Source organism: Ischnura elegans, chromosome 1 (genome assembly GCF_921293095.1).
Source record: "Ischnura elegans chromosome 1, ioIscEleg1.1, whole genome shotgun sequence".
Lineage (NCBI taxonomy): Eukaryota > Metazoa > Arthropoda > Insecta > Odonata > Coenagrionidae > Ischnura > Ischnura elegans.
In genome coordinates this window covers 53,337,105-53,364,032 of record NC_060246.1, presented here as the reverse complement: position 1 = coordinate 53,364,032, position 26,928 = coordinate 53,337,105, and the positions used below count along the sequence as shown (strand labels likewise).

Here is a 26,928-nt window from a genome sequence, read left to right as displayed (position 1 = left end):
CCCCTCACATATTCACTATATCCCAGCCTAGCTCTCCATGGAACCATAGACTCTTCCAAACTTAGGTCACGTGAGCGGGTCGCTACTTTTTCCATTGATTCCTTGAATGCATCTATATGGGGCTAATTTTGAATAATCAGTGGGCCGGAGGAGTGTTAGAGTCAGAGAATGTAGATAGGTTCTTGTTTATTTGAAGGGCTTGGAGAATTGACATGAATTGATCAAGCGACTTCTCTCTCCTGAAGCAATGCAAGTCATATAAATATCAAGCTTTTCAATTATTGGATATACGGGAGATCCAGATAATTCTAGCACGAAAAATAAGGCCAAAAAGTGGGAAAATTCTTCTATGGTTAAATATTTCCATCTAGTAAATTTCCTTCAGGACACGTGTTGCCCATTTTATATCCTCGGGCCGGATCAGTTTCTCCGAGTTCGGCGGCATGCGACTGGGTTAGTGGAAATTGTTCTCTTAGGCATTTTTTTGTTGGGGAAGATGCCAAATAGAATGCTTGTAAGTATTTCGGATATTATGGAAAAAATCAAGTAATGAGTCTCTAATTCAAATGCTAGTGAACATAAGGATGGGGAAGTCTAGCTATTGTGCATGAAATGTAAATAGTAAAAATAAATTGCAATGTGGAACCAGGACTTTACTGAAGTTATTGTAAAATTTATGCAAATATACTTATTATTTCATGCATAGCAGCAAATAAACATAGGGATAACAACAAATTTTGCCATGATGAAATCATAGCAAATAAAATTCACTCGGAAACTTTAAAAGTATAAGAACGGAAGCATTTATTATTATCGTAAGGATAAAAATACACATACCTGGAGTATGTCCGAAATTAGGCAACCAGCTAAGCAATTTACCACGATAGCGTTAATTGACGTTAAAAATAAAAATAACAACAAGGGAAAAATATTTGTATTCTTTCTTGTAAAAACCAATTAAATAAACACAATGTAATCATTGCGTTAAAAGTCATAAAGAAAGATAAAATAATACCTTGTAATAAAGTAATTACCTATCCTCGTCAAATGCAAAAGTATCTTTTTATTGTTTCGCTTTGAATATTTGTAAAAATTTTTTTTAAGGTATAAGAACAATTGTGAGAATATATGTTTTCTGCATTATAAAATGAAAGTAATAAAAAAATACATTGTGTAACCCACCCCCAAAGACGTCCTTGCAGAGCAAAACCGGGTGAAATAGAAAAACACAGAAAAAATTGAAAAAAAAATTTTTCGGAGCTTTCCGCACGGCAAACAGGCAAAGAGTGGTGACTGACCCTCTCCCATACCCTAACAGCGGTGGCTGGCGCTCAGGGCGGAATATAACGCAAAAGGGAATCATGATGTAGCGTCTACGTCATCAGTCACTGGGTAGTGGCTGCCATGACGTAGACGCTACGTCATCAGCACGGAACGTGTTAAGCAAGATAAATAATTTTTCCTAAGAGTAACTATTCCCTTTATTAAGTTTTTTATTCGTCCATGTGGACGTAGAAATTTCAATTAATTGATATTAAAGTTTATATTTCGTCAGGGAGTCAACATTAAGCGAAAATCGGATCGGGAAAATAATGTTGCATCTTTGCAACTTTTGCCGAATCCGGTATTTATAGGCTGTTACACAACCCAATTACCAGATAGGAATACGCCGTTACTGTCAGATATAATCCTACGCCTTTTTATGCCACGTTTTTGACAGATATAGTCACATTTGATAGTTAAAATTCTTAGATACAGGCGGTCCCCGACTTTCGTACACAATGCGTTCCCGAAAACTTGTACGAAAGTCGAACCATTGACTTCCATACTAATTAGGGGTTACGTTCCAAAAGAGCGGAATATATGTACAAAAACCTTTTTTTTTTCACGGAATTCATTTCAATTGACTTAATTTTAATAATATGTTAATAAAACTCCTCAAATCATCTAATTTCTTTCGAAAATACGCAGAAAATGCAAATAAAAGTTTAAAACACAAGAACTCCGTTGGCTATCGAATGAAACTTCCTCTTGGCGTTTAAGTTGACATTCCACTTATTACGTCCACTATAAATAAAAAGACATATCAAGAAGCATAACAAAATGTAGTTGTTGAACCCGCACTCTGGATACCTTTTAATTTTTACACCAAAATTCGACATTTGGCGGGTGACATTCGTGATCGCGTGTATTTCGCATGTTATTCAAAAAAGACAAAAGGAATTCGGCTGATATTTCGTGCAATATCGTTGCTAAAGGTGTACATGAATTAAACAGCACGCAAACGAAAAAACACTATTAGAAAGAAGATCTTACTAGTTTTATTGAAAGCTATTTGATGATGTCTAGTCAACTTCTTTTGAAAATATCTTCAATGAAGGCTTTCTTCTTCTCTTGATAAAGGAGCCTAAAGCAGGCAGTCTCTCTCCCAAATAAATCACCTAGATTAGAGTCAACTACCAACAATTCCCTTCATTATGTACGTTCGTATTGTTCGCATATACTGCCATTTGAACAATTGAATGTTGGAATGCGTAATAAACATCGCGAGAATTTAAAAATAATTACAGACCAACGTCCGAAAGTCCGAATTTAGCGTACGAAAGTCAAGTAAAAGGTGTCAATTTTGAAGGTACGAAAGTGTGAATTGTACGAAAGTCGAATGTACGAAAGTCGAGGACCGCCTGTATTATGTTGCGAATAAAAGTTGCGAAAACGCAACATTTATTTTTTACCATAAGCAAATTTTTTTAAAGGCCCATATTTTCAAAATTACCTTATTTAGCATGTTATTAGGTAAAATGAAGAGAAAATATTATATATTCTCAAGTATTTCTTTACTCGGCCGGTAATGGGTTAAGCAATAGGTAGCACTAAGTTAGTGTTCATGAAAACAATAACCTTAGCTTATATTATTAGTATTTGGAATTAACTATGCCTTTCCTTCAGCACGTTATTTCTTTTCATGAGTGGGTACAAAATTCAATTGAAGAAAGGATTGAATACTGGAGTGAAATAGCTATTTAATTTTTTTAACTTCTGTCCTCAGCTCATTGCCTTATTTGCTGATACACGAAATATATTCTACATATCAAGTAAAGTATTAATAACATGACTACATTTACTATGGTTCTTATAAACGTGTTTCGCAATAATCAGGCTTTGCCGTACATGCATTGGAATGGATAATCAAGGGTTGAATCTACAGTAAAAATGAAAGAAAACTTACTTAAAAATCGCAAATATGCCCACAATCCTACTGGAACTGTGACTTCCCACCTGCAGTTGGTAGCATTTCTCACATTCATTGGATACATTGGACTTGTAAATTTTCCTCCGTAATTAAATAGGCGCCCTCCACAGCCTCGGCCTGGAAAAAAACTCATATTAACCGGTGAACATTGCTGAAAGGGTATTAAGATAGCTTATTCATTACTAAGTCTCAAAACTAATAGCAAAGGCTCTTGATGAAAATTTCTTAAGGTGAGAAACATGAACATCTGCTTCTTCTGGGCTGGAGAAGTTATTTTATGAGGATTGTTCACTTGAGAGACCCACTGCTTTCTCAGGGGCCTCCATACGTAAAGCACAAGTACATAGAGCGTATACATAAAGAAAATGCAAAGGACATTACATGGTATCATAATAAAAGCATTGCGCAGAAGTTTTGAATTGAATGGAAGAAATTTGAAAAGAATTTCATGGCAAATCATACAAAAACAGAGGAGCTAGGTAGTGAGACTTGTAGGAACTACAGTTGTTCTTCTTGTTACAATCTTTAGAGTCATCTTGTTATGCTGAGCATTGATGAAAAAAATTATTGAAAAAATGTGAAATTTAATTACATATATTAATAATCAGCACTTATTACCATACCTTTATCAGTGGTGACATAAGTCATGTCGTAAGAAAACATCGCCCAGTGAGAGGAAGCCATTATCCTTATTGAAACTGCAGAAGACGTTGAAAAAACTGGGGATGGAATTACATGACCAGAAAATTGACCAATTACTTGTGAATTAGCCGACAAACCATCGCGAATCTGGAATGAATGAAGAAAAGTGAAGTATAGAGAATGCAACATTCTGTAGCACAGTCATTTGCCTTGAGGTAAGTAAATGAGTTATTTTGGATTGAGTTTAGAGTAAATAATAGAGGAAAGTCGTCATGCTTCCACAAAATCCTCTTGAATGAGAATATGTGTTTGATTTAAACAAGGTTGGATGATAGTTAAGGAAAAAGACCTATGCAATAAAACTGCCTCCAATCGTGTCATATGACAATAAAATTATATTGTATATGCTGCATGCCAGCGGTTCCTTTGTTAGTCTATGACTACGTATTCTGAGTTCTAAATTGAATGGGGTGCACTTTTGGGATGTTTCGAAAACCTGTAGTAAGCACTTTCATAGGATATTACGGAGTAAACTGCCATGGAAATGATGCAGAAAAGAAGTTGTGGTCACCCTGTTTTTAATGGGTTATTCAAAGAATTTTCTATAGAAAAAGCCCCATTTCATCCATACCATTGAAAGACTCTTGGAAAAAATAATCAAGACAAAAGTGTATAGTTGCCACTCACGCAATTACAGTTGAAGACCTCAAATCTGGAATCCAGAAAGTTTGAAAACACCTCTGCGTAGTGTTTCGACTTGCCACCTCGTGGCACCACTCTTCGAGGTTTGTTCTGGGCGAGTAGGAAGTTAGCACACACTATGAACATACACTTACAATCTAAGCAGGGACACATAGGAATCTCAAATATCAAGCACCAGAGCCTGAATGCATTTATAAATTAATTAAGTAACAAAATATATAAGCATTTGGACAGATTTATTGTCCAACTACGGAAGGTATCGATAGATATCGCAATGTCTGCTAAAGAATACTATCAACGAAAGCTATTAGGCATGAAGGAAAAGATGTATTTATTGCTCGTTCTCATCCAGTATTAAGCACGTATAGTTTATGCTGCGGAAGCTAAGGTCATGAATTGACAACATATTTAGCAAGTTTTTTGCCTCCTTCAATGCAGTATTCTTGAATCCATCTGAAGAGAGGAATGTTCTCCTGGAGGTTGTTCGACAGGCCATCCACACATTCACATGTAGCTAGACTTCTGCTCCTTTTACACAACTGAGAGGATTGAAACTATATTTGCTATCCATCGGTTGTGTACTTTAGTTACCAGGTGTACGGTGAATATTTCACAATTTATGACATGTACGATAGCATCCTCATGTCAGAATGACAAGACGGGCTTTGCTATGCCAATCAATGGTGATCACCATTTGTTGAATGACGCATGTTTAGTGCTGGCTTACGAGTGTTGGTTAATTCAAGCATCGGCAGAATTGTCTTGCAACATATTCAGTAAAAATAGCATGTCCACTGACCTACGTGATGAATCTGGGGCCTGTTGGTCAAAATCCAAATAATGTTTTGAATTGTATAAGTATTAAATCACTTACTACTTTTTCTCTAATCACTTTAAAGCAAAGTTATGCATGTTAAATTGAAATAATTCTAGAAGGTTTATGCTAATGAAAGTTGAAATCCCTTTCATGTGTAATTTCTGAGTTATGGTTTTATTGCATTAAAATTCTCTAAAAGTGTACCACTTTTTCCGTGTGCTGAAGACATGAAATCCAGAAAACCTTTGGTCCCAAGCTTTCCGGATTTGAGGTCATCAACTGCAGGGGCATAGCTAGGAATTAAGGCTAGGGGGGGGGGGGGGGGGGGGGGGTTTAGGTGCAACTAATACTTTGAGGTTTCGAGGGTATGGAATACTCACTAGGGCAGCGTTTCCCAAACTGGGGGGTCGCGAGGCTGTTCCCGAAATTAAAAAGTCAAAAATTAAAATGAACTGTAAAAAAATTAACAATTAACCTTCTGAGTTTTACAAATAATTGCGTATTTTACAACCTGAAATGCTACAAATCTTAACCTCAACTCTGCACTAAATAATAATATTTTATTTACACGGTAGGGAACTGAAAATAAGTAGTTACACATATTTTATTTTAAAAACATCATTTAATTCAGTTTTAAATGAAAAAATTAGCTTTGGTTAATACACATTGCTTTTAAGAAAAGAAACTTCGAGAACGACGTTAGCGAGTTCTAGTGTGAAACATGTGCCTGCTTCTCCTTAACAAGTTTTTGTAAGTTAGGCGTAATTTTAGACACACAAACAAAAAGATCGTTTTCAACATCCAGTCGATTTCTTGCTTTGGTTTTTATGTTGATCAGCGTAGAAAACCCCAACTCACAGAGGTACGATGTTGCAAAAGGCATGAGGATTCTTAATGCTGCTGTAGTCAAACTCGGATACTCGGTTCTTCTATCCAGCCAGAACTTGTCGACATCTTTGGCACTGAAGGACAGCTGCAAAGTCTTGTCACAGGACAGCTCGATGAGTTTGTCGTGGAGTTGCGGGTTAAGACCTGCCTGACCAACAGTCAGTTCGTTGAAGGGGTTGAGCACCCACCTGGAACCGGCGTGATCATCTTCAGGGATGTAGCCGATGATCTGGTCTCGTAGACCCTTCAAGTGTGCAACTATCAATATTGACAGGTTGTCTACGTCGGGGAAGTCTTCATCATCCTTATTAAGTGTAGCAAGGAATTCGTGTGTTAATTCAAAACTTTCTTAATTGTTCTTCTCAGCACGGGAAGTCCACGCTGCCAATTTCTTCACAAACGCATTCACTTTGTCCTGCGCGTAAATAATAGTTTTGTCTCTTCCTTGTAGGGAGACATTCAAATCGTTGAGATGTTGAAAGATGTCTGCCAAGTAGGCAAGCTTTAATAGCCATTCACTCTTATCAAACATACTGGCTTGGTTTTCGTTTGCAACTTTAAAAAATATCTTAAGTTCAGAGCGCAAAGCGAATACCCAGGAAAACACCTTACCTCGTGACAACCACCTTGCTTCTGTGTGCAGTAACAGGCATTTGTATTCTGCTCCCATTTCTTCACACAACTGTGCGAACAGTCGACTCTGCAATGGCCTACTTTTCACAAAATTCACCGATTTAACGGTATCGTTTAAGACTTCTTCTAACTCGGTCGGCATTTCCTTTGAAGCCAATGCCTGACGGTGCAGGAAACAATGGACCAAGATAGCGTTAGGCATAATAGTAGCTAGCCGCGTCACGAAACCACTCTTTTTCCCAGTCAGAGCTTTGGCACCATCACTACAAATCGAAACGCACTTTTTCCAGTCAATGTTATACAAAGCGGTTGCAGATACGAAATGTTTAAACATTTCTTCGCCAGTTGCATGGTCAGGCAAGGGTTTGCAAAACAAAATATCCTCCTCCTCGTTCTCACCATTCTCAAAATGAACAAAACACATAAATTGTGCTAAACTTGACACATCTGTTGACTCGTCTATTTGAATTGAAATAAACTCACTTTTCTGCAATTTTTTCTTCAACTGGTCTTTGATGTCATCAGCCATTTCAGTGATGCGCCTCCCCACTGAATTGTTCGACAGTGGGACACTGGACAGTTTCCTAGCTGCCTCCGGACCAACCATTGTTGAAACCATGTCTTGAGCAGCCGGTAAAATTAGGTCTTCCACAATGGTGTGCGGCTTACCTTTCTTTGCTATTCTTAATGCCACTTGATAAGATGCTACCAACCCATTTTTACTCACATTACTGGCACTCAACTGGGACACTGAGTTTTTCTGGCTATCTAAAACTGTTAATTTGCGTTCAAAAAAGTCCACTGGTTTGTCTTTTACGTTCGGATGTTTAGTCTCCAGGTGACGAATCATCTTGGAAGGTTTCATACTCTCAGCCGATAGCAACTCACTGCACATAACACACTGCGGCCGATTTCCGAGTACCGTAAATCCGTACTTAATACATGACTCGTTGTATTTTCTTAACTTCCCCTTCTTTGGCTCATCCTCGTGATGAGAAACCGAAGGCCCCGCACGCACAACGAATTTATCCATAACTACTGTATATTATTATTAACAATAAACACTGAGTGATCGACAACAGTTCACTCGTGACAATCCCCTACTACTCGTGCGCAGGCACAGCGACGTGGAGCGAACTCTCTCGCCCCTTCGCTGAACTAATCGCGGCACCCGACGCGACAGGGTGGCAGTCAGTGCCTGTCTGTCTGTCCCTGCCAGCACAGCGCTGGCGTGGTAGCAGCGGTGTAGTAATAGATTTTAATAGCGCTAAGAATGATGTGTGGGCTATTATTTTTAAAGAAAGGTTGGCAGTTTTTGTTTACAGTCTACATAGACTACGAGTGAGTATTTTATTTCCAAAACGCAAAATTTAAGTTTTTTTAATATTAATTCGAAAACAGCTCCGATATTTTTTGTTTACGTCGGGGTCGCGGCCAGAAGGGTCATTCCCAAAAAGGGTCGTTGTACCAAAAAGTTTGGGAACCGCTGCACTAGGGTAAGCGGGAGGTGCAGTGGCTCTCCCCCAGAAAACTTTCAAGATAAATGGTTCAAAGTGGTGAGTTTTACGGCTTTCACAGGGATATTTTGGATATTTTACTTATCTTTACACTATTCTGTGAGTAATATTAATCCAATTAAGTAAAATGGATCAAACTTAAAAATTTCTCTGAGCTCTGAGGTGGGGGGGAAGTTATCCCCCAAGTACCACCTAGCTGCGCCACTGCTCAACTGTACTTTGACTTTGAGGAAAATTAATGCTCTAAGTGAGGCTAAAATATTAGTAAAATGGAAATAGTGACAGAGTCTGCTGTAACTGGTGGACAGTTACTTTAAAAACAGATTGATACAATCTTCTTGATGAATATCCTTTGATTTTTGAAATCCAAGGATGGCATGCATTAAAGCAATAGTTTTAAATGATACATGTGAAATGGCTGAAATAAATATAGTTTTTTGAATAACATTATACCTCCTCAAACCCACAACGTAAAACTAAGAAAATCAAAAAAATTCATTTAAAATATCAGTTTTTTAGGGAATAATAGCATCATTACAGTTTGAAATACGTTTGGAGCATTTATAAAATGTACTTAGCGTTGAAATAGAAAATGATTACAAGTGATATTCAATTTTTAGGGAATGAAATATTCTTTTAACATTCGTTTCTATTTATTTTTTCCAGGGGCAATTACCGTATAAGCGTGTGTAAGAGGCGCACCCCCATTTTGAGCATCGGAGCTATGAAGAAAAATATTTTGCGTCATTTTTTTTATACTATCGCGCGTTGTTGCAGACGTGCGCCTGGAATTTCGACAGTTATCGATTTTTCCTCTTTCAATACCAATTGAAAGAGGAAATTTTGATAACTGCGGCGGTAATAGCGGCATAAGAGGGAGTAGAAAAAGTTCTAATCCTCCCTTCGCATACGCCGTTGCTCTAAGATGCTTGTCCTATTCACGAACAATTTTGTTCAAATGCTCTCGCAGGGGTATTGCAATAAAATTGCAGCCGTGGAAATTTTTAAGGCAAAACACGAAAGGCACATAGCATGAACCTTCCCAAGAGCTTGGAGAACAATCGGGGCAATCTCAGCGCCGTAGGATAATAACCACGTCGTAGATTTAACGGAACCACACTCGACCCTCCATCAGCCAATGCCTCTGCCGTTTTTTTTCCTTTCCGAGACCCCACAGGAAAATAGGAAAATATCAAGTTGCAAGGGAACAATGGAAACGTGTTTCATCCCTAACCCGTCTCACCAACTGACCTTGATCGATCTCCCAGTTTATGGAGGCCAAATGCTAGGTGAGTCATCTACTGAGCCCGAAGATATCTCGATAGCTTTCACGCACGAGGTTCAAAAAAAGAAAGAGATCTAACGCGACGCATATCTGACAGAATTTAAGTTTTTTAAGCTCTAATTGTTTGACACAAAGATTTATAGTTACAACAAGGCTACTAATATTCAAAATAGTCCAAACAGGACAATTTCGGAATAAACAAGCGTAGCATAAGCGCATTCAAACAAGACGAGACGGACTGGAAACTTAAGGCAACGCAAACTGCGTATATCACATTGCTGCGCCTTCGCCCCTTCGCTTTGAAGGCAACGACGTCACATGCGAGATCGGACGTGTTCGTTCCTTGCTCCTTCGCTCGTAGCCTCGTAGCTTGAAATACGGAGGGGAGGGAGCGCGCTCCTTCCCCTCCGTACTCCGTTGCTTGCTTTGAAGACGGAGGGATCGCGCTCCTTCCCCTGGACCTCTCCTTCCGCGCTCTTCACTTATAAGCATTTCTGATTTCTTCCATCCACAATTTAGTCCAACAGTGAACACACTCGTTCGAATTTTTTAAAGCGCAGGTTTTGACACCAATATAATTTTCAGTTGCATTCATCGTCATATTAGCGTCTGAAGACGATTTCTGGAAAATCAGGTCCTCAGCGTAATGGAAATTACTCGGCAAGACAGATATTGACTATTAACCAGGTATGTCCTTAAAAAATACACGTTTATCTACGTTTGATAACCGATTACTATATGCAGTATAAATGCCGCGGGATGCCCACTCGTGGCAGTAAATTTAGCGCGCCCTCCGGAGCGAAAACCCCGCGCGATCTTTTCCATGTTCACCTCTGGGGTACCGACGTGACGGCGCGATGCTTACAAGAAAAGCAAACAGGAGCATTTTAAAAATACGTCACTAAGGGAGAAACTCCCCTGCCTGCCGCTTGTTTTTGACCTAGGATTACAGATGACTCACACTGAAAACCAAGGCCGCTCAGTTCCCCTTAGACTTGCGACCAGTGAAGGGGAGGGGGGGAGATAAGAAGTTTGTGTAAGAGGCGCACCCTCATTTTCGGCTGCAATTTCTGGGGAAAAAGGTGCGCCTCTTACACGCGCTTATACGGTAATATACTTATGCAATGGCTGTAAATATGTATAAATAAATTTATTTTCTTGTATAATTTAATACGCGCAAAACTTATTTACTCAGAATATACATCAAGCTGTCTTACCTCCATTCCCAATGCACTGTCATCCCCTGAAACCATTCTGAAGTCATTAAAGTACAGAGATATAGTATGATTTGGCTGTGCCTGAATTGTAATCAGGCAATCATCTTGTTTTTCAGAATGTGCATTAAGAATTCGTCCTTGCTCTCTAGTGAAATTCCTGTTGCAACCTAAAATAAAATAAAAATTACAAGGCCATTAGTAAAAATGTTAAGCATTTCCAGAATAGGCATGACATGGCTGGTAGACAAAGACTACAATAACCTAGAAATGGAATTATGCAGAATTACCGGTGCTGCCTAGATTTAATTGCTAGTCTTATTTTTGAAGTCGGTACAATTTTTCCTGTGGAAAAGAATTCTACCCACAACTTTCATCAACTTGTATTACATTAATTATCTAATTCGAAAATAATAATAAGCCATTTATTGTTTAATAATGTTGAAAAATCTTTCAATCACATCACAAAATGCACATGAGTAACTGTCAAGAAATTATTTCAGATATCCCAAGAGAGAGCTTGAGGTCAAAATATTTATATTTGGAGTTGAACGTAAGGCTAGAATTTTTCAAAATTTATAGAAAACTGGTCTGGACTTTGCAGATTGGATTAAATTAAACAATTTTTGCCCACAATCTGTCAGAGTGAAATTAGAAAAAGGTTTTAATCACCTCATTTTTTCCATCTTGGCAATATTTTCAGACTGTGATTGTTGTCAATGGAATCTCAAAAAGGAAATGGAGGTAAACAAAATAGATTTGATAGTATTGAGTGAAGTGAGGAGGAGGGCCAAGGGTAAGTTGCCAGTGATGAAAATATGTACCTTGTTTTATTCAGGGAACCAGTTGAGGTGGAACGGAGTAGGAATAATTATGAAGAATAGGATAGCCAGGTGTATACAGGTTTCATAATGTAACCGATGCCGTTTGGCAAGGTTCATGGGCAATTTTAAATTGGCATTCACGAGGGAAGGAGAGCTGAAGCAATATTGTGAGTGAGTGCGTAAGGAAGAATGAATGTACTCGAGTGTTAAGTGTTCCCCCCCTTCCTCCCACGATTCCCCCCGCTTCCCGATTTTGGAATTTTTCCATGTTGCCTATGTGACCAGTGAAAGGCTCACGTTTCCCCCACCTCTTCCCTCCAAACAACACCTGCGAGCAGCAAATGGAGGGTGATGTAATCCACAACCCCACCCTCTACAAACTGAGAGCATGCTTCGGCAACCCCCTCCCAATGGCGAAGACTCGAAGAAAACCTGCCTCTTTCTGGATTTCCCCACCTGCCCCAACCCCAGAAAACCAACCCTCTCTGGTTTATGAAACCCGGGCGTATTCCGGCTCGGGAGAACACATCATTGCCAGCTTTGTATTACTGCCGAAGGCCCTGCCCGTCAGCTGAGACGCGTCCTACTTATTATGTGGAGAAGAGACAGAGAAAGGAACAAAACGTGGACATCAGACTGAGAGATGAAGAGCGGTGAAGCAGAGGAAACAGGAGAACAGACAGTAGATTTCCTGCACCCAGAGGTAGGAAGTCATCCCACGACATCTGGATTTAAATATTCTCTCAGCCCACAGTGCATGAAGATGGAGCGACCCCAACAGGAGCCTGCCGAGGAGGTCATCCTCATCCATGACCGAGAGCTGATAAGTAAAACTGTCATCCCACATTACGTCCCCTCCAAGTTAAGAAGATTCATGAAGAAATCCCCGATTCAAAAAGAGAAGAACTGCAAAGAAGACCCATTGCCCCATACGAATTGTCCCTTGCATTTTTAAAATTCATATTGCCATCCTGTTTTCCCCGTGAATGTGTGAATATTTTAGTATTCAGGACAAAGTGAAAGTGTTTCGGATTAGTATTAGCGTTTTCATTTCCATTGTTTTTGTATTCACACTAAATATTCACAAGAAGTGTTGATTATTGTTTAATTTTTTTACTGTTTTATAATTGTCATCGGTTTTGGGCAGATCTGATTAATTTTGTTTTTTTTTTTGTTTCACTGGCCAGTGGTGTGCTTTAAAGTAGAGATAAATGGTCAATTTTATGTGTTCACCCCACACCCACTTTCCCCTTTCTTACCCCCCTCTTTCTTCCACTCCCCACCCCTTTCTCCCAACCCACGACCTGTCCATCCTGGATGAACCCTCCAACAGTTCCCCCACACCCCTAGCATGTTATAATATATAGATGATGGACTGTGTTAAGGATTGGAATACATACAACCAAAAGAATTAGTCACAGCCCAAGTATGTATGCCTACATCAGCTTACAGCGATGAAGACATTGAAAGGGTATATGAGAATATAGAGAGGGCAATTGAAGATGAGGTGAACTGCTGAAAGATTGCAAGATAATAATGAGAGATTGGAATGCTGCAGTCGGAGAAGGGAGAGAAGTAGGAAACTTTGGATTGGGGAAAAGGAATGAAAGTGGGGAAAAATTATTAGAGTTTTATAGGGAGAATAAGTAGTCATAGCAAATACCTCTTTTAAAATCATAAAAGAAGAAGAAGCCCATGGATATCTCCAGTAAACAAAATGTATCATCAAATTGACTATATACTAGCGGAGGAAAGATATAAGAATGCGGTGAAGAAAGTAAAAGGCCTACCAGGAGCATATATTAATAGTAATCGTGTACTTCTATTGATGGAAGTAAGAGTAGGATTAAAGAAATTGGGAGAAGCAAAAAGGGTTAAGAAGTGTAATATGGAAAGGATGAAAGAAATGAAGGAAACTATAGGTAGTAAGTTTGTACGAGCAATAACAGAAGGAAAAGTGCAGGGTGAAAACAGCACTGTGATATGGGAGAGAATAAAGAACAGTATTGTGCGAAAAATCCACAGAGAAAAAATCATTCGCCTTGACCGGGATTCGAACCCGGATCCCTCGATTTCCGGCCGAGTGCTTTAGCCAGTTAAGCTACCGAGGCGTCATTCTTCCCTGTGGAAATTTGTGGACTATACCGGACAAGGTGGTATGGACTGCTGAGCATATTATGCGACGAGCAGTCCAAATCGTGCGCACGGCGCCACAGCCGGAGAGTAAAGTCTGAACTTTGAACACATATAGGTGTTCTCTCTTTGACGAATTTAAGTATACCGGGACTAGCCACGGTGATAACTTTTCCGGGAGTCACCCGCAATGCACAATTGTGCGAAAAATCCCGGGTTCGAATCCCGGTCAAGGCGAATGATTTTTTCTCTGTGGATTTTTCGCACAATTGTGCATTGCGGGTGACTCCCGTAAAAGTTATCACCGTGGCTAGTCCCGGTATACTTAAATTCGTCAAAGAACAGTATGTTGAAAACAGAAATAGAAGAGCTAGGATATTATGAAGGAAGAAGAGCAAAGAAACCATGGGTGACAAAAGGAATGTCAGAAAAAATGAAAGAGAGGAGGACACATAAGAATAAGACAGGAGAATATGCTCAAGCCATGTACAGGAAATTAAACAATGAGCTGAGAAGAGAAACACAGAAGGTGAAGGAGAAATGGTTATCAATCAAATGTGAAGTTTTGGGAGAATTAGAGAGAAAAGGCCAACATGATTTAATGTATATTAAGGTAAAGGATATTACATGGGAGGGACAGAGAGGAAGAGCAAGAATTAGAGACGTTGAAGATAAGGAAGGTAAAATAATATACGAACAAGGGGAAGTACAAGAAAGATGGAAAGAATATGTAGAGGAGATATATGCAACAGATGAAACACCTGAAGTATTAGGTATGGAAAATTAATGGAAAGCAGAGGATGGGTATAAAGAGTCATCAATACAGAAGTATGAAGTGCAGAAGGCAATAAAGGAAATGAAATTTAGGAAGGCAACTGGAGTGGATAGAATTTTTCAAATGTTTCACGGAATTGAATGTGATAGTGAATTTGTGCAACAAAATGTATAATACTGGGAAATGGCCGGAAGACTTCTTAAAGACTGTGATGATACAAATTCCAAAAAAGACTGAAACAAAAAATAAGTACCGAGTATAGAACGATCAGCTTAATTTCACATGGTGCTAAAATTCTGTTTATAGTGCTAAATCAAAGGTCAAAAAGTATAATGGAAGAAAATGCTGGAGAGGAGCAGTTCGGTTTCAGGCAAGGAAAAGGAATGAGAGATGGCATAGGACTACTGCGGATCGTTGGTGAGAAATATATGGAAAGAGGAAAAGGAATAAGTCTGTGTTTTACAGATTTGGAAAAGGCTTTCGATAGGGTAAATTGGAAGAAACTGATGGAAATTATAAAGATGAAGAAAGTATACTGGAGGAAAAGAAGAATAATAAGTGAATTGTATTTGGTACAAAAGACAGTAATGAAAGTGTATGAAAACATGACTGAATGGGTGGAGAGGGGTTGGGCAAGGATGTTGTCTGTCACCAACTGTGTTCAATATGTAAGTTGAAGGCATGATGATATGAATTCTCAAAATGGCTGTAATTATTTTACCTCTACACATACACAGGGTCTTACTGACTAAAAAGGCTTTTACTGAAATTTAGAAGCAAAAATTCTTGGAAAAAAACTTTATTGATTTTAGAAGATTCCTTCAATGAATAACCAATCATAAATTAAGAGAATTTTATCTACGACCTTTAAATATTTTTCATATCACATATGTTCAATTAATGCTGCAGCCTTGCATGTGGTTGAACACAGCCCAAGGAACAGGAGATTTTGTCGCACTCAAGAATAGAGATCACATGAGTCACTGCCAAGCACTTACCAGTGTAGAAATAAAAGTAAAAGTTAGTATTAGCTGTGTTTCCCAATTCATGCCACCTCTACCCATTATGAGTCTGGACAATGGGGAGTTTACTGTATGTAATCTCAATGCGTGTGGGAAAGTTAAGCCAAGCATTAAAATTCACTTTGAGAAAATTACACACCCTGGTATGTAGCTTAGCAGTATTTTTGAATAAAAGAATTTATGTCAGCAGATTACACTTATTATTATTTAAAGTCATAAGTGGACATTACCTGCTAACTGGAACTCCAATTCAAATCCTCGACTGGTGTTGGCTGAATTGGTAATGAAATTAATCTCTACTTTGTTTGTCCCAGAATAGAAATCAGATGGATGTCCTACTCCACAGAACCTTGACTTATACCACGGCATACGGCCAGACTGTTTTGAGAGAGAGGGCATTTGAGTATTTGCAAGAATTGCAGAGAATTTATACAATGTCCCACACCATAAATGGGCCTTGAAAATTGCATCGCCCATTTTTTTTACCAAGAGCTGAGCATGATTATTATCCTTAAGCTGTGGTCCTATTGGGAGTAACACAGCAATATTAAAACAGAGTAGGTAACAGGCAAGGGACGAAGGCCTTACCATTCAACACCTTTGACCAAGAAGTGACTCTCAGAGGCTCATACTAAGGGGCCATACATATGTCAGAGCATTAAACAAGTACTTCTCCCTTCGAGAGGACAACAATATGATAGGGAACTATTGGAAATTTACCTTGAAGTTCACTACACCCATGTCTCGTATAGCGCAAGGGATGCGTTCCTGGGGGTCTTTGCGCTATACGAATTTGCGCTATACGAGAGCGTTTTAACATTGGGAAGATAGGGATGCGTTCCTGGTAGCATATGTGTTGGGTATCCAATTTCCTATAAACCATATATATTCCTATTAATAGCCTTATAAAACCTTATTTATATTTACGTTTATAGTTCAAAACATCTTTGAAGATTGTAGGCACTCATCCAAAGACTTTTATTTACGTAAAAAAAAACTAGTACGTGCTTTCGAAATTCCCTCCTGTCAAGCGGGCGGGCTAACATCTAGGATAAATGCTATATCGGGGGTTCGTAATTCATTTCGTCTGTAGACGAGTTTCTATCATCGGTAAAGAACGAAAACCTCGAAAAAAGACATCAAATTAGACCATGAATTAAATTTTTCCATTTTAAAATCAAGTTTTTATATAACTAAAAATATAAAAATAAAAAGCACTTATGCCCGTGTTAATGACGGCGCTTTAACCGAAGGCGCGAGTTGGTTGGACACAAAATGTACGTAAATAAAATTAGAAAGGTACAGATAAATCTTTACTTACATATTTGTGGATAGAATTGTCAGCAAAAGAAGAAATGTGGGAAAATTCTGCCGGATAGTTTTTATTTGCTCGTACTCGTTGACGCTACAGGGTTTGATGCCAAAAAATAAGTATCCAAAGTAGTCTGGCGTTTTGATTTGTCCATCTGGCGAATTATTTCTTTATAACAAGACAAAATTTCCAAAACTTTACGCTTAACGGTGCTACTGCGCTCAAAGTTTGGGTCACTATCACAAAAGCTGTCCAAAGCTGCAGTAATTTGGTCAATACCTTCAGCGAGAACCCTTCTGGTTAACACTTTAACTTCCTCTATTTCTTGATTGCCTTCAAGTTCATTTGCATCTTCATTTGAAGATATTTCTTTCAATTCTTCGTATGTCAATTCGCTATCTTGGTGATTTAGAAGTTCTTCCACATTTTCCCTGTCCACTTCTGACATCCCCGCTTCCCTTGCAAGTTCTGCTATCGAATGAACTTCATCAGAAATTTCATCGTCGAATCCTTTAAAAGAGCTCCCAGCATCTGGCCACAGGCGACCCCAGGCACCTCTTAAGCAATCAGCTGTTACGGCTTCCCAGGCTTGCTTTACATGATCTATAGCCGACATAAAGTTGTAGTTCTTCCAAAAGGATTTGACAGATTCAGTTTTATCACCATCAATCGCTGAGATAAGGCTTTCAAAAGTAAGTTTTAAATATTTTGCTTTAAAAACTGATATTACTCCCTGGTCCATCGGTTGTAATATTGAAGTTGTGTTAGGTGGCAAGAACATAATAGTCACAGGAAAAGGGGTTTTGGTATTAACTAAGCTGTGAGGATGTCCAGGTGCATTATCGAGGAGCAATAATGCTTTCGGTGGTAGACCTTTTTCATTGCAATAGGTCAATACACTTGGGCAAAAATGGTTGATATACCAGTCTAAAAACAATTCTTGCGTCACCCAGGCCCTTTTGTTGCTCATCCAAATGACTGGAAGATGCTACTTTGAATAACCTTTCATTGCTCGTGGAGTTTCTGAATGATAAATCATTAAAGGTTTCAATTTGAAGTCCCCCGAGGCATTAGCACCAAGCAGCAAGGTAAAACGATCTTTCAATGCTTTGAAACCTGAAGCACGTTTTTCTTCCCTGAAAATGAAAGATCGAGATGGCATTCTCTTCCAAAACAATCCCGTCTCGTCAACATTGAAAACTAGCTGAGGGGGAAAGGAGCCACTCTCAATCACTGCTTGCAGTTCATCCGGATAGGTTGCGGCGACTGTGCTATCGGCACTAGCAGATTCGCCTGATATTGCAGCACTGAAAACACCTGCTCGCCTCTTAAAATTCTGGAACCAGCCAGTGCTTGCGCTAAAAGTCTCAGAGCAATCACCACCCTCGTCTTCTTTAACAGATTCAAATAAAGTCACAGCTTTTGCGCAAATAATTGCCTGTGACAGAGGAATATCATTTGACCGTTTATGATCAATCCAGTTAATTAGAAGTCTTTCAGTTTTTTCGAGCAATGGACTTCGCGTGCGTGCTGATCGTTTGGCTGATGTTGGTGTGGCTGATGTCACTGACGATTTCACTTTGTCTTTATTCAGAATGATAGTGCGCACTGTTGACGTCGTGAGCTTAAACTTACGCGCAATATCGCTTTGGCGCTCACCATTTTCGAAGCAATTGATAACTTTCAATTTTTCTTCTAAACTAATGCTTTTTCTTGATAACTTTGACTTTTGTCTTTCCATCCGCATCCCGTTTTTCTGCCATTGTTCACTTCGTATTTACACCGTTTGGCCCTATCGAAATCGCCTACTGCTGAAAAACTTCCGCACTCTATAACTGGACCGTTGATTCCTCTGCAGCACGAGAGAGACTAACTGCAATGCTGCGGAGGGGCCTGATACGCAGAGGGCCTAAGACGGCTGGAAGGGGATGAAGTCATTGTGTTTGAGACACTCTCTCGGACCCTTTTACGTGTTGGTGCTATTCATACGTATCTCCGCCACCGTTCCATTTCTCCCCCGAGATCACCGATGACCTTGACGACTCAAGAGTGGACCCTTACCGTGGAAGTCAATTCGCCCAATAGACATTGACGGTATCTTCTCAAACCGTATTTCTTTCAAAAAAATCTTTTCCGCCAGCTCCAAACTCATTTAATAATATTGATCAACAACTGTCATTCAGGTAAGGAGATAAGATGAATTACTTCGGCAGATTGGCTATCCGGGCGGCATGACGAGCTATGTTTTTGCCCATTGCGCAGCGATGGATTTCGGCAATATAAACAAATAATATATAAACAAAGAATAATATTTGAGGCAAAAATTACTATAAATATGCGTAAAATGATAGAAATTTCGTGTGTACTTAGCGCAAGTTCACGTTTTATCACGAGAGCGTTTAAGATTTTGGATTAGGCTACACTGCATTGCAATGTTTCCCCGAGGAACGAATTTGCGCTATATCGAAATTGCGCTAATCGAAATTGCGCTATACGAGACATGGGTGTACTTCAAACACATGCGAGAAGGGCGAACTATCATAATTTTCATGGACCACAAGCCATTCCTGCAAAAGTCTGATAAGTGTTCACCACGGCATTTCCGCTACCTTGACCTGATAGGCCAATTTTCTACAGAGATCTGTCACATAGCAGGGGCTGACAATGTTGTTGCGGATGCCTTGTCCAGGGTTGAGTAAGTGACCATAGCTATTAATTTTGAGGCACTAGGTCATTCCCAGGAGACTGACGAGAAACCTCCCTTCTCAACTCCCAGACATCTCTGGCACTAAATAAAGTGCCAATCCCCGGGTGAAGTGTGCAGTTAATGTGTGATACATTGACATCAAATGTTCGACCATATGCCACACCAGCTTTCCATCACCAAGCATTCAATTCAATCCATAACCTTACTCATCCTGGAGTGAGAATCACCACCAAATCAGTGCCTACTCGTTTTGTGTGGCCATCAATAAACAAAGATTGCCATCAGTGGGCTCGTTCCTGCATTCCCTGCCAGTGATCCAACATAACATGGCATGTCTCCTCACCCCTAACTGATTTCACCCCGCCAGGAAAGAGATTTTAACATATGCATATTGATCTTGTTGGTCCTCTGCCCATTTGCCGTGGTTACTGCTTTGCCTCACATATGTAGACCTTTTATAATAATAATAATAATAATAAAATGCCTTTATTCGGGCGAGGTTGAGACTGGAAAGTCCCCTCTTCCACCTAACCCCTCGATAACGTCAATGCAAGCATATTATAAAATATTAGACAAACGTTTACAGTACCAAGAATATACAATATACACTGTTTGTGAAATGTCAAAAAATATAAACAACTATATGCGAAATTTTTGTGTAAAAAAGATTTAAGTTGGTGGGAAAAAACATGAGGATAAGGGTATAATATCCTTCAGCGAAAAAACCCACTGCAGGAAAACGCCCACACAAGAAGGGGGGCGTGAAAAACCTGCGAAAACCTACTGAGTGAAAGCTAATGTCATGTTACATGCAAAATACAACATAGTTCATGAGATACATAGGATACACAAATATTACACAAGCAATTAAGATATAAAATATAACATGTATATATATACAAGCATTCAGTGATGCATATCACTTTGTCGCAGGTGCTGCTCAGTGTCATGTATACCTACTTGTTGTGAGGTGAAAAGTGCTTTGTGTAGCCTCCTCTTAAAAGATGCCAATGATGATGAGTTCCTAATTGAAAGGTTAAGATTATTCCATTCCCTACATGCAGTAACGGTAAATGATTTGTTGTAAATGACAGTTCGGTGATGAGGTATAACAAGATTGTGATTCCCTCTTGTGTTAGTCATATGGACAGTGTCAAGACTCCTGAATTCGCATGATAGGTAAGGTGTTTTTGTGTTTAGAATTTGATATAGGAGAGAAAGAGTATGCAGCCGGCGTCGAGAGTCAAGTTTCAGCCATTACAGTTTATTAATATAATCGGTTATATGATCCGATAATTGTAAGTTAAATATGAATCTAATGCATCTGTTCATGGAACGTTGAAGCTTAAGACTAAGTTCTTGAGAAAGGTCCTGGTAGGCAATGTCAGAATAGTCAAATAAAGGTAATATTAAATTAGATACTAATTGTGCTTTAAGAGATGTAGGGATGACATATTTAAATTTCAATAGGGGATAAAGTGATTGATTAACAGATTTAGTGATTTTATTTACATGTGATGCCCAAGAGAGATTTTGATCAATAATTAATCCTAAGTTTCTGACTTCATCGCAAAAAGAAATTGGGGAATCGGCGATACGTAAATTTGGCAGTTTATCCCTCTGCACTCTCGCTAAAATTCTTGGGTAACCAATTAATATTGCTTGAGATTTATTAGGATTTATGCATAGGAAGTTATTATTGCACCATTCTTGGAGGTATGCTAAGTCATCATTGATAGACATCAAGCTATTGCTTAAATTATTGACTGTGGAATGCAAATAGATTTGTAGATCGTCTGCGTAGAGGTGATACTTGCAATTTAGTCCTGATGAGCAATCATTGATGTAAAGTGAGAATAGAAGTGATGGAGCCTTGTGGGGCTCCTCTAGTAAGGTGGATCCAAGAGGATTCCAAATTATTAGCAATTACTTTCTGTTTCCGATCAGAGAGATAAGAAGTAATCCATTTAACAACAGAAGGAGAAAAACCCATGCAATGGATTTTAGCTGCAAGAATGTCTTTGTCTAACGAGTCAAAGGCTTTACTAAAGTCTAGCAGTACGAGTGCTGTGATCTCTTTCTTGTCCATGGAGCGTCGCATATCATCCGTTATTTTAACTAAAGCAGTGGTGGTACTATGTCCGTGCCGAAAGCCAGATTGATAATCATTGAGTATTTTATTTTGCTTAAGAAAGGTAGTGATTTGTTCGTGAACAAGTTTTTCTAGAGCCTTAGAAATGATTGAAAGAAAAGAAATTGGGCGAAAAGTTAATTGATCTTGAGTGTTTCCCTTTTTTGGTATGGGTTTAACTAGGGCAGATTTCCATTGAATGGGAAAATGATCTTGTGATAGTGACGAGTTGAAAATGTTGGTGAGGTATGGTAGAATTAATGGGAGTAATGATTTAATGAATTCAAGGGGAATACCATATGAGCCTTGAGCTTTAGACTTGATGCACTTAAACGCAGAGTGTACTTGCACTTGAGTCACAGGTTTCCAAGTAAGCTTCTTAGTATGGTTATGTGTCGCGGCTGATTTGATGGAGTATGTTTGTATGACTCGCTCCTTGTCCTCATTTGGAATTTCATTTGGTGGCTGTGAAAATGTTTGATTTAATCTATCAAGGGATACATTCGTTGGGCTGGGAATGTTCTTGCTTTTACCTATGCCGATTGAGTTAAGTTGCTTCCAGAGAATGGTTGGTGAATTTTTAGATTTAGTAGCAGTTTGAAAAAATTTAATTTTTGCATTCCTTACTAGCTGCTTCGTTTTATTTCTGAGACATTTGTACCTGTTGAATGCATTGATATCATTTGTTCTCTTAAAAATTCTAAAGGCTAAGTCTCGGGCTGACATTGATTGTTTAATTTCCGCATTCAACCAAGGTGCATTTGGTTTAGAGATACGTACCAATTTCTCCGGGGCTAATTTATCCAAAAGATACGTTAGAAGATTATTTAAAATTTCAACTTTGTCCTCAACCTTTTCAACGAATTCAATAGAGGACCATGGTAGTGTACATGCTTCACTAAGCAAATCATCGTTATTTATCTCTTTTAAGTTGCGATGAGGAATTATAGTCTGCTTTGCTTTCGGCATTTTAATAGATTAAGCAAGAAATATTAGATCATGGGAAGAGATACCAGGGACAGGAAACTGACCGTGAGTGAGAATTTTTTCTTTGTTTGCAGTTACTGCCAAATCAATCCAAGTTGAAGAAGTTTTCGTCGTATTAGTTGCATTTAATGGTAGTATTTTAAGATTGTAGCCATAGAACAGTCCTTGGAGATAATTTTTATCACGGGAGTTTGCATTAAAATTAGAATTGAAGTCACCTGTCAGTATTATATGTTCGAATACGGTTGTGTAATTTGATAATACATTATCCAAATCTGATAAATGCCCAGTTTTTGGTGGTCTATAGACTGAACCAATAAGAATTTTAGTTGTATTAATTTTAACTTCTAAGAAAATATATTCTGGTCTTTTAGCATAAATAGGATCACTTTTGCAAATTACCTTGCATTTCAGATCATTTCTCACGAACACTCCTACGCCTCCGCCGCCTTTATTAACACGATCATTGCGATAAAGGCTATATCCTGGGATGTCAAAGGCATTAGTGGGCATTGAAGGTTTCAGCCAGGTTTCAGCAAGAGAAATAACATGTATGTCGTTATTTTTTAGTAGTAATCTGAGCTCGCTAAGGTGAGCAGGGAGACTTTGGATGTTAAGATGAATCATTTTGAAAGAACGCGGATAATGTTTAAGACTATCTGACAACAGTTGTCCTGAGTCACATAAAGTGGTCATAACGGATTTTGGAGGAGAGGCATTTGAGCCTTTTGTCATTAATGCTGGAGTAAATTCGGTTGCATCTGGATTTAGAATGCAGTTAATACCCTTAACAGTAGGTCGGTTCCGAGAAAAAGGAAAGAAAGGGCAGGCTAGGGGATTGAGTGTTGAGCCGTGTTTTGAGAAGGGCATACTTCGAGGTTGATGTGTGCAGTCGTTAAGACCTCTGGCGACCGAGATGGGGGACAAAGGAGGAATAAATGAAGGGGCTGGAGGAAAAAGAGATGAGAGAGGTGCAATAGAGCATTTCTGAGGATGGCACGCACAGTAGGGGGTGTGTGTGGAAGGAATGCAAGAAAGGGACGAGGGCTGAGGGTCGCAGGTAAGATAAGAGTGAGCTTGGGTGTCATTAGCAGAAGTGAAAGGGAAGAGGGGGCATCGACAGGTGGTGAGCGGGGGTGAGGGAAGAGGCAATGGTTGGAGTTTTGCTATGGTGTCGTCAGGGTGACTCATATTTGGGGATGGTGAAGCTTGAGCTTGAAGAAACGAAGGAAAAAATGATGAGTTTAGCGTTTTAAACTAACAGATGGAAAGAGTTACCCCAATTATGGCTAATTACAAAGTAATTGATAAAAAAGTATGTTAGGAGAGCATCATGAAAAAACGAATGAAGAACGAAGAAGAAAATCACTTAATATGGAGATAGCCTGAAGACTATTATAGTACACTTAAGATACGAGAAACACTAATAGATCTTATTTGCTTATTGCACAGGGGTTAGCACAGATATAACACTTGGGAGAAAAAACGTATTTAGGATTTGGTATACCTTAATTACACTTCGGTGAGAACACTATCACTTCACTGCACAGTTACACTTCGGTAGGAATTTAAATAGCACTAAGGGCACTTAATTACACTTAGGGAATTATATTTTCACTTAATCACACAAATACACTTCGGTAGGGATGAAATGGCACTAAGGGCAGTAAACAAGCACTGTATAGGGACTCCTAGAAATTCACAGGGGAAATATAAGAATTAGGATGCTGAAAAAAAACAGAGATGAACGCGAACAGGGATGATCAGGAACAGGGCAGATCACGAACAGGGATGATCAGGAACAGGGCAGATCACGAACAGGGATGATCAGGAACAGGGCGGAGCACGAACAGGGATGATCAAGGAAAAGGAGGCCAATACACGACAGCAATGAAGCAGCACGTCACTCTTACTCTACGCCTTTGACTGTTGAAGGCTACGTCAACTCATAATATCACTCCGTCTCTGGATTTTGGGGAATATGAATAGCTAGCCAGCCCTGATATGGTCAATGTCTTTCATGGTGGAAGCATAATACCTACTACCATTTCTCCGTAGCATCACGATTTTTCCGTCTTGCGTCCAGGCATTTCTGGGACCCAAGAGGTCTTTAGCAGCATGCAATACTTTTTTTTTTTTTTTTTTTCCACAGTGTGCCTGAGGCCATTCCTGGGGTGGACATCTCCACCCAAGCCATGGCACATGTCTTCTTTTGAAATTGGATATCACACTATGGCATGCCTTCAGCGAACCACCATGGACCAAGGTAGGCAATTTGAGAGTCCCCTTTTCTGCCAGCTCTCCAATATAAACGGCACAGTCCACTTGTGGACCTCAGCATACCATTCAGCAGCAAATATGATGGTGGAGCACTTTCACTGCCAATTAAAATCTGCCATCCCTGCCACAACACGCAGCAAAGGGTGGATCTACTGCCTGCAATCCTCATGGGTTTCCGATCTGCACTAAAGGAGGATATTAAAGCCACCCCAGCAGAGCTTGTATACGGCGAGCTACTATGCCTTCTAGGTGAGTTCCTCTCCCCACCAGTGGCCTCACCCCCAACACCACCTATTTCACCTCCCAGCTCCAGGAAAGCAACCGAGAAGGACTTTCTCCCAGGAGATCATAGTATATTGAGAGACATATCTGTATAGCTTGGCATCCCAATAAACATTGTTGCAAACCTTCGTGTAATTTATTTAAGTGAGGTTGAGTACCAAATTATCCAAACCCCTTCAAATATATACTTTCATAGCATAGATTTCTGCATTAAAGATCTTCTACTTTATGCCTATTTACATTTTTTTCAGCAAAAACAAATTCTTTCAATACTATAAAACAGATCATAAATCAATCTTATGTTATCTGAAATAAGTTGATAGGGATTGCAAGAGCTCATGAAACACGTAAAAATGAAACAGCCTCAAGGGAGCTCCTGTTCTCGTACCTTTATAGCAGCACCGAAGAAAAGTTTTCCCTCCTAGATATTTTAAATAAGTTATAATTACTATACGTTTTTCAAAGCATAGTACTTCCAATATGTTCTAAAAAATTCAGTTGATGAAAATTTTGTACCTCTAATAACGTAAAATATGAACATATGACCTCAGAACTAAGCCACCATGGTGAGTTTTTTTCAAATGAAGGAAAATTTTATCTTTGACCTCAACCTTGTAAAGCGGGATTTCCACAATTTGTCTCTTGAGCATGATGAACTTAATGCTGCAATTACTGAATTTTGATATTTTTGATGAAAGAAACTACCCTTTTTAAAATACATAAATGTCCTCAAGAGAGGAGTCTCTAAAGGCCGTTTTACTCGGTACACGGAATTGAGCAATCTGACGTACATGCGAAGGCACAATCAAAATTACGTCGTGTAAAGCGATGAATTGCTAGAACACATGCGAGAATGCGTGGATGCGAGATGGTAAATGGCCCCTGATCTAATTTCGTTCCTGCATTTGTGCAATTCCACACCATTTTAGAAATTAATGCAGCTCTAACCTGCACAATTCTGTGCCCCGTGTAAAACAGCCTTAAGTTTATACCAGCTGAAATGCATGTATGTATCAATTATACAGTCTTATAATTAACTATTTCTATAAACTATTTGTTTATATATCTTCGGCACAATTTTGTAGGCAGTTCTTCTGGATCATTATTGAAAATGGCAATATGATATAAATGTCAGAGCAAAATTATCAAATTTATATTGGGTAATAGGCAAAATCATTTGAATTAAATATTTCCTATTTTCATAGGATTTTATATTCTTACTGATAATTATTGGAATTTCAACTTACAGCATAAGAAAAACTATACTCAATTTTGCCTCGGTGAATAAAATTTTCTCCATATCCCTCAGCATTTGTTCCAGCAAACTGCAAAAAAATAGAATTAATGTATTATTCCTATAAGCTTAAGAAATAGAAGTATGATAAGATAGAAATAAAGTTCCACCACATGAATTACATGGAAAACATTATCCCAGACAGCACAATTGCTTGTGCACAAATTATAATCTCTTGGGCCTTCACAAATTTTACTAATATTTGTAAAATCATTGTATTACCGTTACAT

The 26,928-nt window shown here is 38.9% G+C and overlaps 1 protein-coding gene across 1 annotated transcript in view; it reads right to left on the bottom strand.

Annotated features, from left to right (window-relative positions):
- LOC124160663 (cubilin-like) overlaps positions 1-26,928 on the bottom strand; it is a 270,327-nt gene that overhangs the window by 10,669 nt on the left and 232,730 nt on the right. The window contains exons 62-66 of the mRNA XM_046536589.1: positions 26,652-26,729; positions 15,936-16,083; positions 10,955-11,121; positions 3,877-4,042; positions 3,230-3,370 (exon numbers count right to left, since the gene is read on the bottom strand). Coding sequence (XP_046392545.1) covers positions 3,230-3,370; positions 3,877-4,042; positions 10,955-11,121; positions 15,936-16,083; positions 26,652-26,729 — 700 coding nt within the window. The remainder of the gene's footprint in view (positions 1-3,229; positions 3,371-3,876; positions 4,043-10,954; positions 11,122-15,935; positions 16,084-26,651; positions 26,730-26,928) is intronic.